Genomic DNA, 19543 nt, shown 5'->3' with positions numbered 1-19543 from the left:
CTATCAGCTGTAGTAAGGAAAAAAGCATCCAGATGCTTCTGCCAGAAACAGCTGTGGCTGTTCAGGATACAGTCCTTGTTTCTCAAACATAATATGAACTTGATAGGTCATGCTGTGGAGTACTAATTGTTGTAGTTTCCAGAAGACAGCAATCTTTTGATGACACCTACCCTATTATTTTAGAAATTCAGTAGTAATCTTTAATGGAAAGGTATGATCCTGTAAGCTACTGCAATGAAAAAATAAGTTTTCTCACAGAAAAATAAAATAATGCAGGAATATGTGCACACACAATAACTGAGGAACAATAAAATAACTCAGTAGGTTTCCAGAAACACTGTGAAAGAAGCAACCAAGACACTTCACTAGCTCTTTTCCTATCAAAACCCACCCTCTGTACCTTACCCAAGTTTTACACCAAACTTCAAGTATTACACCAACTTCAAGTATTAAAAAAAAATCTCCAGTGTGAGGTTTTTGAAAAACTAAAGCACAGTAGCTACTTAGCTTCCAGCAGCTCTGATCCTTGAGCTAATAGTTCTACCGCTATCACTTTTTACCTGTATACATGCAGGAAAGCGGGTTATTTCTAGTAGTGGCTACAGTGGGCCCTGAAGTCCCCAGATGTTGTTTCTTTTTAGATCATGGCTATTACATGGCTATAAAGATACCTGGAGTCAAGCACAGGAAAGTAGATTCTGATTCTTCATAAGCACAGACAAGAACTTTTCCTTTTTCAGTAACAAGCCTTAACATCCTGAAAGCACAAACCTGCATACTAGTTATACTTAAGATCCCCTTCTTCCAAGAAGAGGATGGTTGTATTCATGTGTCATTCACACTTAAATTACTGTCGCAGTAAATCAAATTGAAAGAAGATAAACAGTTTAAATAAAATCTTTAATTGCTTATTTACAAAGGCAATGACTTGGCAAATTGAACATTATGATTTGCACTTTCTCACTAACTTCAGATACAAGTACATAGTCAACTATAAAATATGCAGCCTAGTGAGTAAGGCGCAATATGTACATCACACTAGTACTGCAAAAAAAAAAACCAAACCAAAAACAAAAAAGAAAAAGCACTTAAGATGAATTTACTGTGACAGCCAGAAGTAAGCTAAACATCCTGTAAATGCTAACAATACTGAAAAAGAAACTTCAAACATCATTTAAAAGGTCACTGCTCTAGGGTTTTTTTCTTTGTCAGATTGCAGACATGCAATAGTAGTAAAAATCTCATAGTGGAATGAAAACAATACCCCTCCGATTTTGTCAGATTTTGCAAAACAACATTTTGCAACAAGTGTACTTCTTGGTCTGAAATCTAATGCTAGTAACTCCAGTATCAGACTAGCTACTGAGTTTTACCGTAGCAAAGGTCTTTTCTGGCATGGTGGAAGGAAAAAACCAAACCCAACCAAAAAACTATTACATTTGAATCCAGGCTATACTAGAAGCATATACAATAATCACACACACACACAACTTTATGGATACAAATTACTAGACACATTGCCAAGATACCCTGCTTTAACAGCTTAAAAAAAAACCCTTAAGTGTTAAAGAATTTATTGCAGCCCAAAATAAAGAAAACTGTTTTGTTTTCTACTTCCTTTTTGACAACTTTTCTTCCCCCCTCCCCTGTATTTTAAGGTAGTAACCATTATTCTTATTTTAAAAGGATAGGAAAAAGCTAGTCAAGTGTGAGGTATTAGTCCAAAACCTATCATCCTGGCTCTCTCTTCTGAATGTAAAAGACAAACATTATGAGCTACAAGGACAACAGATACATCAACCATATGTTCTAGGCATGGAATTTTATAGCAAGGCCTGTAGGGAATGCTTTCTATGTATAGATTCTTTACTGATGTTCTGTAATAATTACCTTCCTGAAGGGGTTTTACTGAGCTATGCAGGAAAAGGAAGAAGATGACATCTGTACAGAAGTTACCGTTTCGTCCACACTCCATTCAACATTGGGGTATGGAAGTTACCATCATTAAGAACACAATCAAAGCTAACACAAACACTTTTTGCTACTGCACTCCTTTAATTACATTCTTGAAATTAAGTTTTCCCATTGCTAGTAGTACACTTACACTTTAGAAAAGCAGAGTATTTTTTCAAATGTTTCTTTTGTATTAGTAAAAGTCAGTGTAATTTTGATATGATGTGTGTTTAGCCGTTTAAGGAGTTTATTCTTAAATCTATGCAGAAACCTTTACAGTGTGCGTGGTTTATATTCACGGGATACTCACAGGCACTCACATCCATTATAGATTCAGAATTCAGATGTCAGTTACAGCCATATCCTCTTCCTGTCTGCACAGTAGCTTTTCCAACTTTTTCAACTTTCATCACCAACAGTACACGTTAACAGAACGTGTACGGCAAGTATGCAAGAGAATCCTTGACACGTTCAAGGAAAAGGTGAGCCTAACTTTTATCCAAAGATTTCTCTGATAAATTGTGCTCTAGTTCAGGGGATTCCTCAGCGTCTCGGATAGCAGAATTGTTACAAATACCATCAACTGCAGGGGCTGTTGTTGGTGTTGTGAGAGGGGTCACAGTGTGTCCAAACCCCTGATAATGACCCATGGGCGAAGATGGCATTGAAGAAGCATCAGAAATTGGGTCTTGAGTAGATGAAGACAGTAAACTTGTATGCTCATTCTGTTCATGATCCTCAGCAAAAAACATTTTCCTTGGCTGGCCCAAAACTGTCCTTCCTAGAATTATACCAAATTAAAATACTTTTTAACACTTCCAACACTACACCAAGGTCTTTGAACACATCAACTCCAAAGCAGGCATTAGACATTAGAAGACAAGTCTTTGTTTTCCAACAGCTTCACATGGCTATTGTTAGCTTTAATGAATAAAAAGATGCTCTTTCATTTAAAAAAAACAACCAAACAAAACCCAAAAAGGACATTCCTTTCTTCTACCAAACATACCTGAAGCTTTCCCTGAGATTCATTTATTTAAAAGAAAAATTAAAAGCTAGACTAAATCAGCCAGGATTACTGGTAAGAACAAAGTGCCAGATAAACCATGAAATCTTCTAGGGATGCAGCTGCCACTGATTTGTTACGGAATGTTCTCAAGGTACTACACAGAGATAGATAATAGTGCAAAATGATGCTGGAAATACATGTGCTGGTAACAGATCATACAAATCCTGTCCGTTACTTACCAACGTTTCGAACCTGTTCTGATATATCTGCCCTTATATCAGAAATATCCCACATTGCAAGAAAAGAGTCAAAGCATGACCCTTCTTCAGCTTCTTGAACGTAAGGTTTATAGGAAAAACTGTAGTGATGCGCAATAGCAGCCAGGAACATCTCAACACAAATGATAAAATCCTGCAATAAGAGAGAGATTTGACGTCATACTTAACATTCATAACCGGAGAAAAATAGTTCCTGGGTTTCTTCTACAACTGAAAGATTGCAGTTGCCTTGTGATACTGGCTGGCATCAGCCATGTTTCCACGAGAGGCAGGTCTTTCTTGGCAGGCTTCAGAAAGCTGTGAGTACTACAGACATGCTGGAACCAGTCCCTGCCTGACAGACGGACTTGCTGCAAGCAATGTCAACAAGCAGCAGCTCTACAATGAATTCTTGCAAGAACATCCAACACAAGTGTTTAACTGGGGCACATTCCTTCTGCCCAACGCATGCATATAGAAGTGTTGAGCATAAAACTCACTTGGGGTGACTGAATGAAACTTAGTACTGAATTTAAGTTGGGCTAATCTAGCCCGTGTTTATTAAAGCCAGTATGACAGCATTTGCCCGACATCAGCTGTCATCTTACATATAGCTATTCCTCCTAAGAAATAACTGTCTGCTCCTACCTGTAGGCCTGTAGCCACAGCTTCCACACTTTGCCATTCCCAGGTGTGTTTCTCAGAAATAACGCCAACTTTCACCAACAATGCAATAAGCACAGCTTGCCTATAAAGAACTTCTATTATTATTATTGTAACAGTAGTGCCAAAAATACCTGCAAGCAGATCTGGTAAACAAGGTCTATTCATATGTGTACATAGGAGGAATCTTATAAAAAACCTTACTGTTTATATATTTAGACTCTGAGAGGAAGAAAACAGATTTAGAAAGAGACCTCATTCATCCACAGTCCTAAAGACCAACAGAGAACATGACCAAAGAAGAGTCTGTTGTTCCAGTTAGTTATAAGAGCATGTTGCTTCTCTTTCAGGGTATTACTGCACCCCGCAATGTTCAGATAGTCAAATGCACTCACACACTAGCAGCTAAGTGCAAGCAATGCTTAAATTATAATTTATAGTTAACTTACAGTAACATTTTGAAAAAGTTAACGTAATTTTTACTTGAAAAAGTAAAAAGAATTCTCAAGTAACTTCAAATGAAGATTCTAAAATTATGTTCTTGAGAATCCTCTTATAAAATATCAAGTCTAAAAAATAATCTCAAGTGAACAAGACTGCTCTATCCAATGTATTAGTACCCTTTTCCCTTCACAGCACTTCACTAAGATTATGGGTGGATTTTGAGGCCTCTAACCTCAGCAAAAAATCCAGCCTTTTTAGCTATTTTATGATCCAACCCAAGAGCAAGAAGTAAGGAGTAATTAATTCACTTACCAGAAAGAAACAAAAACTACCATCTTCACACAAAGGAACTTGCCAACAGGTTGGATAGGGTTCAGTTCTTCACGTAATACTTTGTAAAACAGCACCAGACAATACATAGCAAACTGGCAAGGAAAAGAAAAAAGAAGAAAAGCTTTAAAATCCTTGTTTATTTTGTGAAGGAATTGTTTTACCACATTTCTTCAGTTAAAAAAATATATCACAGTACAATACAAACTTAAAAAGCTATCTATTTTAACAGAAAGGCTCTCTATTTATAAAATCTTTGCCTTACTGTGTTAAAGAAGGCTACCCCCCGCCCCTGAAATTGAATTTCTGAAATGCGTGGTATTGGGAGACAGAGGCTGACAGGTCATCTGTCTATTTACACACTAAAGCAAAGCCTAGCAAGGTCCATAAAATATTCTCAATGCCAAGCACATCTCTAGGGAAAGCAGCGTAAAAAGCACGTGCTCTTTCAGGCTCCTGTTAAGAGCACCTTTTATGATGTTGCCTTTTTATGAGAGATGAGGCAATGAATGCAACCTTCACTGCAAATCTGAACGAGTTTCCTATTAATGAGAACAGCAAGCAACTGATCTAATGTATTAGCCAAGCCTAAGGAATTTTCCTCCCCTTTTCACGCGCATTCTCCTAGCCTCTTACTGCTAGGTTTCTTTAAGCAATCATGTCAACCAGAACATGCAGAAGTATGTGCTGATGCTGGGACTGTTGTCACAGCAGAAAGTAGCTGCAGCTCCTTCTGTAACAGTCACCCATCCAACACAGGGGTGGGCAGCAGTAGGAGGAGGACACCCTTTCCGGATACTATGTCACGCTGTTTCTGACTCCTGCTGCTGTTGCCAGAAGAAAGAAGCTTGGAGACTAGCAGGCTAAGCCGTAAGGAGCCAGAGCTGCTGCTCTCTCCTCTTGCAATAGCTCATGGTGTCATATGCCCTAGGTGAAGCAGAAAATGATTCCTCTGCACTTCCTCTGCATTCCCAGCAAGTCACCAAGAGCAATCCCTGACCTCCAAAATTAAGCTTTCAAGTCTAGGGGCTGACATCTTACCCTTACCCCACCATCATACGGCTGCTGAACCAACAAGACGAGGTGTTAGGCAGGCCAGATTCTCAGCACCATTTCCATTTTTTGTCAGCGTTCTTACCACCAGCTTTCCAACACTGTATTTTTAACTCAGCCACTGCTGATTCTTTGTATGTGTGCTGGGATGAAGCTACAGGGGTGAGTGAAGTCAACTCTTCTGCAGAGGGACAAGTGTGCAGCTCTAACATGCCTAGGCCATACCACTGCACCCATGAAATAGTTTGGGGTAGAGAAGTAGGACACTATTGCTTTATAGAGCTTTGTAGTAAAAATAAAAAGTTTTAGATCATCTGTAGTATTTAACAGATAGTAACTTTAACTTACAGTAGGAAATATTCTATCCATGAGTTACCAGACATTAATACAATTACTGTCAATAGTTAACATAGAAGATTCACGTAACACTAATACGATGAGTTAAAAGAACAGAAAGATGTACTCTTGATACTCACTAGCTGTGACATATTGTTAAGTATAACCAAGTAAGTCCAAGCATTGTTGAAGCTGAAGTTTCCTTCATCGTACACTCCCACTAGTTCACAAATTCTGAAAGAATTCAGAGTTAATCATTATGTAGTAAAAGATCACTTCCTTGAAATGCTAACTCTTCCTTATATCGATCAACTGTTAGAATCCAAAAATCCCTTTTGGTACTCAAATATGGACACTGGGGAGTCTGCACAAGAATCAGTTTCCAACACCTTTCCATAGAAGAAATAGCGTTTGAATGCAGGGTTAACATATCCCATTGCTGAATTAATTCAACAATTAAACATTTTTTTTAAGCTGTTTTGCTTTTAACTGTTAGAACACATACAGCTAATACTTATATGGATATCCTTTGTGAATAGCAACTTTGTCCACAGTCTATCAACACAAAGTTCATGAAATCAAGCTTTCAGCATCAATATGCACAACTGCCTGCTTTTCCTTTACAACAGGTTATATGGTATGTATGAAGGCACAGTCAGGCCTCTCACATGCAAAATCTAATAAAATTTTGAAAGTTACATGAAACTGGACTTTAAAAATACCAATTTGCTGAAACCAATGAGAAAAGGGAGGAGGAAAAAAAAAAGACCAAAACCAAAGAGATCACAAAAAATATCTTTCCCATATAAACAGTACTTTACATTCTCTCCCCTGCTTTCAGCAGCAGGCATTAAGTATTTATTATTTCAATTCTGCAAATAGTCATTCACTATAGAGAAGTCATAAAGAAATCATAGGTTGATTCAAATTGCCAGGACGCATTTAGCATGTAACACAACGAGTCTGCTTTCAAACTGCCTTGATTCAACACAAAGGGCACGAAAATTCTTTCCAGTGTAACTCAAAATTACATCCTGATGATCAATATTATTTATGAGCATACTTACAAAGCAATAATGGTAGTAAATGGTCTGACAACAGTGTACTGCAAAACACCCAGTTTACATCTAAATAATAAAACTCTGCAAGAGAAACACAAAATTCATTGAACAAGGGTTTAAAGACAATTCACATATGGAATTTTCCTGTTCTCAGTAGTTCCACTAAACTATATTTTTATTTCATGGTAATTTCAGCTTCTTCTTCCAGGACTTCAGATGCTTCAGTATATAGTGTGTATATATGCAATACACAAAAGACCTAGACTTCTATACACTATGTATATAAGAAAATACTCGATTCACCTATTCTAGCCATGGAAAGCTTCTGGTCAGGCTGAACAAAGGGAACACAATTTTCACTGTGTCTGAAGATGTTTAAGGATGACTTACATTCAGAGTTTCTCTTTAACATTTTAAACAGCTTTATCAAAATCTCTTAAGAAAGATGCTTAATCAGATTAAGCACACAGAAGCAAATAGTTCAAGGGCATATGGCCTTTCGTCCTTCACCTGTGGAAGTAAAAGCAATAGGCTATGTGGTCTACGAGGAATTCTACACAAGGTTTTTGGCAAATATATAACAGCAAGGAGTAAAACTCAAGGAGACCTTTTTCCAGTATTTTTCAAAAAGTTTCCTTTAGCACCACCTGAGTCAATGCAGGTTAGTAACTAAGCGCGATTTATAGGATGTTTCACAGCTAGATGAAAACGTCCACAGCTGCTTTCAGGAGGGATTCATATTTGACAAAATGTGTGCAAACCATAAACTGACTCTGCCAAGCGACAACAATTATAGTATGCAATATGGAAACAAAATGTTTATATCTGATTAGACAGCTTAAAATTTTAAGATGCCATCATATATATACTCACTCTCCCATAGCCCATGATGGACAACAACATAGAGGCGGCAGATGTCTCTGCTGATCTTTCGCTTCTATTATTAATACGAGGTTTGGATACCGGTTGGTTAGATAATTTGAAAGAAAAACCATAAAATTATAGATGACATAAGCTTCATAGCATTCTCGACATGTATCCACATATATTGCAATGTTGGGGTATTTCAAAGCTATCCACTGTAAGAAGAGAGGTACACAAGAGGTTATATGCAAGAAACACAAAAGTAATTCCAATGACAACACTGGCTGGCTAGTTCAGCAAGCAATACATTATTAAACAGCACGCACTAATTAAACAGGGCTTGAAGCATTTAGCTAATAAGAGTGTAACGCTACAGTTAGAAAATAACATTCTTTAAAAATACAAGTAGAACTTCAGCTTGCATCTCTGCAGCTTTAAATGCAAGCATGCTTGAAGTACTGTGCAAGAGATGCTCTGTATCTGACCACACAATTCAGTCTTTCATGTAAAAGTTAACTAAGTAGACTGTTCCTTACAGATAACCTACTCCTGTTAAGAGGAGACATGGTAGAAGTGTTTCCTGAAATTCACATATTCATTGTCAATACAGGTTTGAGAACTAAGTTTTTAGTCCCTCAGTATAAAGTTGATTTATTACGTTATCTATGTGTAAATGTTTCTTCTGGCACATTTGCAAAATATAGAACAAAGCAGCAGATTAGCCTTGAAGTGATAATCATCCCTCTAAACCAGAATTTCAGACAGAAAAGTGATTTTTTTTGCAAAACTGTGATTATGGACCAGCTGCCAGAGCTTTCAATTTTTGAGTATCACACTGCTGTCCCACTGTTCAGTACAACCTGTCTTACTGGGTCTTCATGGTTTCATTTTTCTGGGGGTTGGGGGAGGTTAAATAGAGGCAGGTTTTTTGAGTTTACTTTGCTTCCCTAGGCTGCAGTGGAGTGAATGTTGTGCCTTCTCTGACCTTCTTATTAGAACTACAGGAAGATGCTTCACATCCTCATCACAGTTAAGAAATACTAGAGGTCACAGATGCTGCAACACCTTCATGGAAGGTGTAATATTCCACCTAGTAAACTGAAAATACAGTATTTGAACCTGAGAACTTTATGTTCAGCTCAGATTAAGCACTTCAGAAAAATACCATATATGCAGCAAAGGCCATAAGATCCAGGAGTCTGGGGAAGTATTTCAATATGCCAGAAATGTCTCCGAATGCCTCGGTAGAGCTCATTTAATTAGCAGGTAATTTTCTTCCAAAGGAAAACTGTGTATTTGAAATTGAAGTATCAACCTGAGTTAGTTGATATTCCCTATAAGAAACAGGTAATATTCTTTTTTTGCCCACTCTCCTTCACTCTCAGATACTCCAAATCCCAGTCTTTCAAAAAAACCCCCAAAAATATGTAAAAAAACCCGTAAGGGTGACATTTCATAAACACTCAAAAAGATGGGAGAAAAATCAAAGGAGAAGTTCCAGGAAAGCTGTCTTTTATGGGGGAAACGGAAGTATTTGCAATGTCAAGAAGGGATGTCAACAGGTAAACACACACGCTGTACAGTCCACAGGTTTAGCATGTTGCTTAAGCTCTTGCCCGAAATAATCTCCACAGATGATGTATTTACATGAAACATTATCTGGTATGGCCAATAGAATCTATCACATGAAAGTATTCAGAAGTGGATTTTTTGTGGGATCTTATCCTTTGCCCCCTAAAGCAAAAAGGAAGAATTTTAGCACTAAGCATAACTTGGGAAAGAAAAAGGCACTGCATATTGATACAGTACTTGGATCTGTCTGGTTTCCAGTTCAGCTGTTAGTGAAGATGGAAGGACCAAAAGCAGGCTCTTGTCATACCCCTTTCCACATCTGCCATAAAGAACACTCAAGGAGAGGGTTAAGAAAGGTTAACAAAAGCAATCCCACAAGCTCCACAAGAAGAATGTAATACTGGTAGAACTATTCTTCTGACATAATCCATAAACAGGAATGCCCAGAAATTTCTAGGACTACGACTCTCCATGCAGCAGAGTTTCTGCTGTGACACTTGTTTTCCCTCACTCCCACAGCAAACAGAATTTTTTTGAGCTGTTAACAGTAAGAGAACACTTACACTGTCTAAACTGTAAATCGGCACCATCCATAGAATCCTGTTACAATAACAAAAGAACATTTAATATTACTACAAGTATTTTTAGTCTGAATGAAATTCAACATTCGTAGCACAGGTAAAATGAGAAATGTTACCTTATTATTGGTTTCTGTAATTCAGGTTGAGTATAATGGACTAAGTGTTGTAGTATTCCCCACAGAGATATTGGTATCGTCATCAATAGAAATATCCCAGCGATAAACCATGCCTTGGTATGAATTCCCACCTTGCAATGAAAAAGAACGCAAGTTTCAGTAGTCATACTTTAAAGTTTTACTAGTATAGCAATTAAAAAACCCTTATCTTTTTTTTCTGTGAATAAAGTTTTAAGATGGACATTAAGTACATAGCCTAATACTAAGTTTAGTTTTTCTAAGTCTCCTTTTCAAATACACAAAACCCTAAAGTCTCGCTTGCAATCTGTTGATGTGGCTTTGAGTAAAACTTAAAATTCTCCAAAGAAAAAGAGAAGAAATCTTGCAGAACCAACAAAAACATCACCAATAAACATAAAACATTCTAGAAAAAACATAGTCATGCTCACTGTTAATTTACTGAAAGACACAACGGAGTCCTCCTAGATTTAGGTCCAGAACTTGTCTCAGTTCAGTGCTTTATTACAAAGTTTCTGAAAGCTTGTGGATTTAAAGTATTTTCAGCTTTAAAATCATGTAGCAACTAGTAATCAATTTCAACTAGTTTCAATCAATCTGGAATACATAAGCACATACGTATCTAAATATATAATGCCTGCTGAAACAAAGGGCTACCGTTTTAAACCAAAGCTCTCTAAAAAACAACTGAAATAATAATCCTAAGTGCCAAAATCTGAGAAACAGACTCAAGTGGGTTTTTTGTTGAGAATTTCTTCTGGTCCCCTACCGTACATCAACATCCTGTGCCTTTTGTTGCTTTCCAGTCCAAAGTTCACCTCTGAGCAGCTTCTCTACCAGTATCAGATGTAGCAACTTTGAAACTTCCAGTATTACTTCAACATAAATATCCACTATGCCCAACATACAAAGGCATTAGAAAACGATTTCAAAATCGGGAGTTTAAAATACACTCAAGGCAGACTTTACAGCTGCTAAGCACTTAAAACTAACCTCGGAAAAGCTCACCTGTAATGGAACAAGCCTGTATTCAATTGGACAAGGTATATATTAAGGTTAAAACTTGTTATTACAAAAGTAATGCTATCACGTGTGTGTGTAATTAGTGAATGACATACTACGGTGCCATCAGCACGAAAAAAAAAGCTGCTCTATCTACCACCTCTTCTCCCTCAGGAGCCAGGATTACCTGAAGTACCAGGTTACGAACGCCAGTATCACTCCAAGGCGTCAAAACCTAAGTTCTGGGCAGGGCAGCACCTACAGACACTCACTCCAGCGTCCCCAGCATCGCATCCACCGGGCAAACACCGGCTATTACTGAACCGGCAGGAGGAGCAGGCCCGTCCCGCCCCGCCTGGCCCGGGCCGTGCGGTAACACGGTAACGGCGCCCCGCGGCACGGCCCAGCTCCCCGTGCCGGGTCGCTACCCGGGGCCGAAGCCCGCTCCGGGCACCTAGAGGCGTCCAACCCCCGCTCCGCCGCCGGGCTGACGCCCCCCCGGCCCAGCCCGCCGCGGCCCGTCCCTCACCTCCAGCTTCTGCAGCTCCCAGACGCAGAGCGGCACCACCACCAGCAGCCCTACGATGTACAGCAGCACCACCAGCGGCCGGATCCACCGCCGCCAGTTCCCGCAGGTGCACGGCATGGCCGCGCCGCCGCCGCCCCGCCGGCCACAGCGCCACCGACACTCCTCACACCGAGGCGGGGCCCGCGGCGCCTCAGCGGGCCGCCGCCGGGCCCGGCAGCCCCCGCGGGGCGCGCATCACCGGCGGGGCCGCCTGCGCACCCCGCCGGCTCGCATCAGCTTCCGCCTGCGCTCCGCCCCGCGCCCCACCGTCCCCTTCAGCCCAGCCCAGCCCAGCCCAGCCCAGCCCAGCCCGGCCCGGCTCGGCTCGGCTCGGCTCGGCTCGGCTCGCCCCAGGCACGTGCCGCACGTGCCCTACGCGCCGCGGGGCGCCTGGCGCGGTGCTGCCTTAACCCGGCACGGCCCGACTCGCCTCGGCACCGCCCCGCCCCGCCCCGCGCACCAGCCTCCAGGGCGCTTCCGCCTGGCACCGCTTCCGGCTGCCCGCCCCAACGTCATCGGCCGCGCCGATTGGCTTCTCGCCCTGCCTATCGCCGCTGCCCCGCCCCGCCCACCACTGAGAGCGCGGCCAGCGCCCGGGCCTGCGGGCGGTAACGGCGTGACCGTGCCCTCTCCGGAAGGGCGCCCTCTGCCGCCTGTGCGCTGCCCCTGCCCCGCTGCAGTGTCTCCCCCTCGCGCAGCGGGCGGGAAGGCAGGTGGGCGCGCAGGGCGTGCGCTTGGCTGAGCTCGCGGCGGCGACCGTTATTGCGGCTCTGGTAACCGCTCCGCGCGCGCCCAGCCGTGAGGCGATTGCTCGGAGCGAGCCGCGCCGTGCCGAACCACGGGGTGGCCGGGGCTGGAAGGGACCTCCGGAGGTCACCCAGCCCAACCCCTGCCAAAGCAGGGTCACCCAGAGCGGGCTGCACGGGATCACGTCCAGGCGGGTTCTGAGTGTCTCCAGAGAAGGAGACCCCCCGGCCCCTCTGGGCAGCCTGCCCCAGTGCTCTGCCACCCTCACGGCGAAGAAGTTCTTCCTCACGTTCAGATGGAACCTCCTATGTATAAATCCAAAGTTCAAGATTTTTTTTTTTTTAAACCCCCTGTACTTTGGTTCATTGAAGATCATGCACTGGTTTGCTTTTGTTGGGTTGGTTTTTTTTTTTACTTCCCTAAGAGTATCAAACCGAGAGCTGGCTTTTAGTGATGTTTTTGATAAAAGTTCCTGGATCATTTGTAGGACACTTGGGATTTCTTTAGCACTTACTGCCCTAAAAAAAAAAAAAACCTTGGGGAGAATTTGAGCACTTACAGACTTAAAATCATTGTTTTGAGCTTATCCAGTCTTTTTCTGTCTACTGGTGTTTTGTGTGCTCTCTTGAATTCCAAAGTGGGCATCTTTGCCAGAACAAGCCTGGTCTCTTTATAGTTAGATTTCTTAGAAAAGAAAGCTTAACACAGTTGTGTCATACGGATAATGGCCTGACCTCCCCCGCAGTGAAGTTGAATCTGTTGGCCAGTTTCAGCCAGATTTGAGTCAAGGATCAAAGTCCCAAACTCCAAAATACATTCCTTTAAGTGTTATGAAAGCTGGTAAAGGAGAAAGAGCCAAACTAAGCCTTATCTCAACCCTCCCGAAGGAAAGGATCCTCACTTTACTCATGCTGCTTATCACAGGCATACTTACTGGGCAGTCACTGTAGATTGCTTTTAATTACTATTTCATTAGAATAACGTTGGACTAGAAAACCTAATAAATCTTTTCAAATTTAAGTCTTTGATTTCCTTTGATGCTGTAGGGGATTGATACACTAGTCTGAACCATGCAAGAAAGGTAATAAGGTTATTAAAATGGGTACCCTTCTCCAGAGTCAGTTGTTACGTAAAGCCATATTGTGAATATGTAAGTAAATACAAATCCCCGAAAAAGGTTAAAAAAGAATGCATTTCTGGAAGTAGATTGTTTTGAATACTTTCAGAAAGTTTTTCTACAAAAAAAATCAAAAGTAGATTGCTTTTTTACCATGAATCCAAGGCTTTAGGGCAGGGGTCCTCAAACTATAGCCAGCGGGTTGGATACGGCCCCCCAGGGTCCTCAATCCGGCCCCCGGTATTTACAGAATCCCCCCGCTGGGGGTAGGGGGGGAACCAAGCAGCCGCAGATGACTGCCTGCCACTTCATCCGCGTGCTGGCCCCCTGTTTAAAAAGTTTGAGAACCCCTGCTTTAGGGTATTTTAATAGTCTAGAAGGAAAGCAGGTTTTCCACCAATTCAAATCAAAATATGTGAGGAAGTAATGCTCAAAGAACTTCGGAAAATGCCAACACTATACTAGAATATGTAAATAAAAGTATCATTCATAGGTGATGTGAAACAATGATTCTGTTCTACTTAGCATTGGTAAGGGCTTAACTGGAAAACTCTGCATGATGTTAAAACCAAAAAAGGATGTGTCTGCTAAGAAGCAACCAGAATGATCAGAAGTTAAAAAAGCAGACACTTTCTGGAAAGACTAAAATAATTGTGTTTAGAGAAGACTTAAAGGAAACATAATAAATGTGTATTTGCTACAAAGATAAGAATTATATTCTGTTATTTTTGATGTAGATAGTGCAAGTGTGCTGAAACTTGGAGGAATTTGTATATACTTAAGCACTGAAATAGATTAGTTTCAGTGGTCTCCACCATTGAAGATCCTTATTGGAAATCTTCCACTTCATGTCCCAGAAATGATTCTGGGTTTTGGTCAGAAGAGGATCTGTTCCGATCTGTGAGGTTCTAGTTTTTCATTACAGAAGCTTGTACTAGGAAAACTTCTTTTTCACTACTCTTGTCTTTTATGAAAACTCAGGGGCACATTCTGTCTCTCTTGTGCAAAGCTTCCATTGTCAAGAACCAATTCTGCTTCTAAAATAACTTCATAGACTAACATGATTTTATAACAGAAATGAATGTGAGTTAATAACAATATGGCCATCAAAACGTAGCATTCATGTGAGCTGATAGTTATATTCTTGTTCCTTAGTCAGGTTTCAGTAACGCAGGAAACAACTGTACGAAGTCTTATCTGCACACAGATTCATGTTCATGAATTTATAATTTTTCGAAGTATTATGCAGTGAAAAAGTCGTAATTGACACATAAGAGAAGGGATCACTTTCGCAAGTGTTGTATGAGTTGTCAGTGAACTAGCATCACTGTGTGTGACTAATTCTATCTTCAGAACACACACAAGCTTCCTTGTTTTCAGCAAGAGGCTACATGTGAACTATTGCTAAAAACCAAATCGACAGAGTTCATCTTCGCTAACTATTAAGGCTTCTAATCTTAAAAAGTAACAAAGCTACTCCCCAGAACTTGGAGATAACAGCTGTACTAGCATAATTCTCCACTACTGGAAAGACTGATGTGAATTATTGTTGATGTCAATCATTATGTACATTCTGCTCTCATGAATTTCAAATTTATTTAAAAGAGACTTATGTCAAAACATAATAAACTGGGATTATTCCTTAGTATATGGAGCCCCATAAATAATTTACTAAATTAAAATGGCAAAGAAAATAGACTATTTTATAATTGTGGTTGGAAAACTATGTGGTATATATTATTCATGAATTATATTTTTATTTATATGCCATTAGTTTCATAGCTTTCCTCATTTTTCCTTCTTACTTTGTATTATGCAGGTGCAGACTTAGTGATAACTGGGCTGTCCATCTTGCCTGTTCAAAATTTCACTGTGGGGTGGACAGTAAGGATTAAACTGAAATTCTCATACAGTGAAAATCACAGATTTCCCCTCTCATACCATGGTGGTATTACTGTCAGCTCTCTGAAGTGCGCATCCAATAGCATACAGCTGATTAGTTCACACTCTGGTGCTTACCCACACTGGCAACCTTTCTAGTGCATTTTTATTTCATTTTATTAAAACTTAATGAGAGTTTAAAACTCAATTTAATTTCTTTTTTTCTTTACATCATCAATTTTCTGTCAGAGGGCTGTCATACGTTCTAAGAAATTGATCTTTGTTTTGGAAGTGCTGCCATCACATTCTGATTACTTCCTTGTTTCTCTTGTGGATTATAATTGAAGAGAATGGTTGTTGTTGGGATCCAGAAGCATCTGTAACCAGCAGTTTGGGTAGCAACTTAAGATGCAGCTAGTTTGTTTTCATGGTTATGATTTTTGTGTGTTAGCTAGCCAGGAACTTCTTAGCTATCTATCACTAGGCTGTTTGGCATTTTAAAACATGATCTCCTGTTGCAGTGAAGGAGTTAATGGACATCTGTCTTTGCTCGGCAAAGCACTGATATTTTTTTTATTCATTTACTTCATGTATGATGCCTTAAAATATATAAAGCAATGTATCAGGGGTGTGTGTATGAAAGGAACTAGTGAACATGAACTCATCAAGTGTAAATACCCCTCATACACAGCTCCTCAGAAGGGCACATCTGTCATTCCTGTGAAAGAATGGAAAGAATGTGTGCCAAATGTTTGGAAATTTAGCAAGATTATTATGAAGTCTTCTTGCTACTTGGTTCTCAAAGGAAAGATCTCCCTGTACAAAAACATTTCCAAAATTTTATCAGGTATGACTGGCAGTAAAGAACAAACATTTAGATTCAGTTTTAACTGAGGCAGTACACCTCTTTGCTAAAAGTCCGTGCTCCAGATGAAGGGCAAATTAAAATTCACATGTTTTGGGGATGTTTTCTGTAACAGAGAGGACTGTTTGGTATGATTTGTTAAGGAAGCACTTATTTAATGTGACAGTGACAGAGCACCAGAACAGGATGCCCAGAGAGATTGCAGAGTTTCCATCCATGGAGATAGTCAAGACCTGAGTGGACATGGTCCCAGGCAACTAGCTCTGGGTAGTCCTTAGCCCTGCTTGAACAGGAGAGTTGGACAAGATGACCTCCATAGGTCCCTTTCAATCTCAATCATTCTGAGTATGGCATTCACAGGAACAAAATCTATGCCAGAATAATATGGTGGAAAAGATGTCACTGAACACCTCTACAACAAAATTATTCAAATCTGACAAAGATCATATAAAGAAATCACTCTCATACCCCATCGCCTGTGAAGAAAGAAAACTGTAATGTAGACAATGACCAGAGGTCCCTTCCAACCACAACTTTTTTCATTAAGCATAAAAATATATTGATTTATAGAAAATAGCGTTACCTGCAAATCATCTTTTCTCTTTAACCTGTTATGTGCCTTTCTTTTGAGAAGTTAGCAGCTTTTTATTGAGAACTCCCTCTGCCACTGTTGAGGTTTTCTTTACAACAAGGATTCCGAGCTCTGGTATGCAAGTTATTTCAGGAAATGATCTGGCCTGGTAGAGAAGCAGGTAGTAGTGTTGCTTAGGTTGTACCTGCTGTTACAGCTACAGTCAATGCTCATTCAGAAAATATTTGTAAAATGTGATCAAACAACCCCCTCTGTCATCTTCTAATCTACCTTGCTGTTACAGCTTTAAAATACAGTATACATACCCATCTAGGATTGTTAACTGTTTCAACTGCTGGAACCTCTCTTTTCTTCCACTCCACTTAGAAGGGAATATGTGGGACCTGCATATGTTCCTCAGCATTATTGAGAAGGATGGACTCACCTATGTGGGGCACAGGGACTATTTCTGGGCAAGTTTTCATCTCTATGAAATTAAGACATTAGCATTGTCAGTAACATACCAAACAAGAGTCAAGCAGCAGAAGACCACTAAGCTAAACTAAAAACTGGGGAATTTTTTAACTGAGTTCTGATTTTTGAGCCTTTGGAAAACTCTGTATTAGTAGCAGAATATGTGTTTCTCCCATATAATATGATTTAAAACATTTTAACCATGAACAAAATACCAAAAATATATCAGGCAATAAAATTACCCTAGAATAACTGAGCCAAGAGAGGTAAAGAAATATGTGAACCCCAATATGAGGGAAGAACAACACGGAAGGCTCAACTCCATGATCACTACCTTCCCTCCTTCAAGTTATCAGCTTCTGCTGCAAAAGACTGCTTCCTTCTGATTAATACCGCCACAGCAAGAAGCAGATACTCAGCAGGCAAAAGGTGGAATAGAGTAGAGTAGAGTAGAATATTTCAGTTGGAAGTGACCTACAATGATCAAGTAGTTCAACTGCCTGACCACTTCAGGGCTGACCAAAAGTCACAGCATGTTGTTAAGGGCTTTGTCCTAATGCCTCTTAAACACCGACAGGCACAGGGCATCGACCATGTCTCTAGGAAGCCTGTTCCACTGTTTGACCACTCTCTCGGTAAAGAAACGCTTCCTAATGTCCCGTTTAAACCTCCCCTGGTGCAGCTTTGAACCATTCTTACACATCCTATCACTGATAGCAGGGAGAAGAGATCAGTGCCTCCCTGTCCACTTCCCCTCCTCAGGAAGCCATAGAGAGCAATGAGGTCACCCCTCAGCCTCCTTTTCTCCAATGCAGACAAACCCAAAGTCTGTGGTTCCTCATCAGACATGCCTTCCAGCCCTTCCACCAGCAATTCAGCCTATACACCTGTTTACAGGTCTGTTCCTTTAAGAAACAAACATGTTACCTGGTATTTCCTACTGAGAAGATAGGAAATTATAAATATGATAATATCAGATAGTGAGAAATACACTGAAAGGTTTTGCAGCTATGAAAAATTGCGAACATACCTGGGGAAAAATATCTTCAAGATTTTCTGTATAGGCGTCCCACAGCCCTCCACATAAGAAATAAGTTTAAAATCTCTGAATGGGGCTGTTACAAAATGTTGTTTTAACACAGTTAAGCAGCATTTTATTCCCATTTTCTCAATTGCTGCCTGCTTCCACAGACAGTTATCTGATTATGCGGCATACTTGACTGGGAAAAAAACAAGTTAAGATGCTGTAATAGATTCACTTTTGTAACTAAAATTACAGTTTTATTGACTAGCTAAGTACTTAGTAATATGTATAGCCTTTTACTCATATTTCCCAGGTAAAGCTGCCCAGATGAAACTAAATTAAAAACAGAAAATGAAAAAAAGGACAAACTGCATTACTGTTTGTTGTATGTTCTGCCTAAAAATAGCTAAAATGATACATATTCAGAAGCATGTTTTTTCTTAAAAGGTTTTTACAGCCAATTGTAAAATTTTCCATGTTCCTGAATTATGTCAGTTTTATTAGTTGGCATTTTTTTCCAAAATTCCAACTTCATTCTTAGCTGTTCGAAGAAAAGTGCATGTGCTAAAGGATACCGGAATTTATGCAGGTGTGAGTGAGGTATTGTGTAAACCAAATAGCATAGAATAGTGTGAGTAACCACTAGGATGTGCTGTCGGCCTAAAATTGACCCCTGGCATTTCAGAGCCTGAAGTTTCAAAATTCTCAAGTGTGATGTAAGCATAAAGCCCTAGTATTCTCACATGGAATTTCAGAAAAGTAATACAAACTATCGGTTTGGAATTGGAAAAGAATGGGTCAATTGAATGATACAAAATTTTTCCTATCATGCAAATATCCTTAGCAGGCATACTTGAAGTGAGCTTGCTAAAGCAGCATGACTGCCATGACCGTATTCGATTTATTGAATATCTAACATTAGAACTTTTATTGCTGAATTATGTGCAGTGTTCCAAGGTGTGATCTCTGTGGTAACACCTCATGTGTCTATCATATGTGCAATGCATGCAACATCTTCACACAAAAAAAATGTGTTC

General features: G+C 40.2%; 1 protein-coding gene across 1 annotated transcript; it reads right to left on the bottom strand.

Annotated features, from left to right (window-relative positions):
• Nucleotides 1-881: 881 nt before the first annotated feature.
• Nucleotides 882-12112, bottom strand: TMEM184C (transmembrane protein 184C). The gene is made up of 10 exons (XM_055795064.1): nt 11789-12112; nt 10240-10370; nt 10106-10142; nt 7980-8185; nt 7113-7187; nt 6186-6279; nt 4639-4751; nt 3868-3967; nt 3202-3373; nt 882-2734 (listed from the first exon to the last, which is right to left on the bottom strand). Exons 1-10 carry the CDS (start codon nt 11903-11905, stop codon nt 2442-2444), a joined length of 1338 nt encoding a protein of 445 aa, XP_055651039.1. The 5' UTR covers nt 11906-12112; the 3' UTR covers nt 882-2441.
• Between the last annotated feature and the right edge of the window lie 7431 nt (nt 12113-19543).

The sequence above is a fragment of the Falco peregrinus genome, chromosome 2 (genome assembly GCF_023634155.1).
Source record: "Falco peregrinus isolate bFalPer1 chromosome 2, bFalPer1.pri, whole genome shotgun sequence".
NCBI lineage: Eukaryota > Metazoa > Chordata > Aves > Falconiformes > Falconidae > Falco > Falco peregrinus.
Note: the sequence above shows the minus strand (reverse complement) of the source record. Positions and strands in the feature narration are given on the sequence as shown.

Bases quoted from the DNA above. Each gene is read 5' to 3' on its own strand.
- TMEM184C (XM_055795064.1), bottom strand. From the start codon at position 11,905: ATGCCGTGCACCTGCGGGAACTGGCGGCGGTGGATCCGGCCGCTGGTG. The intron at 10,371-11,788 runs GTGAGGGACGGG...TTTCATTGCAAG, and splicing joins GGGAGCTGCAGAAGCTGGAG to GTGGGAATTCATACCAAGGC. The intron at 2,735-3,201 runs GTAAGTAACGGA...GTATAATTCTAG, and splicing joins AGAACAGGTTCGAAACGTTG to GAAGGACAGTTTTGGGCCAG.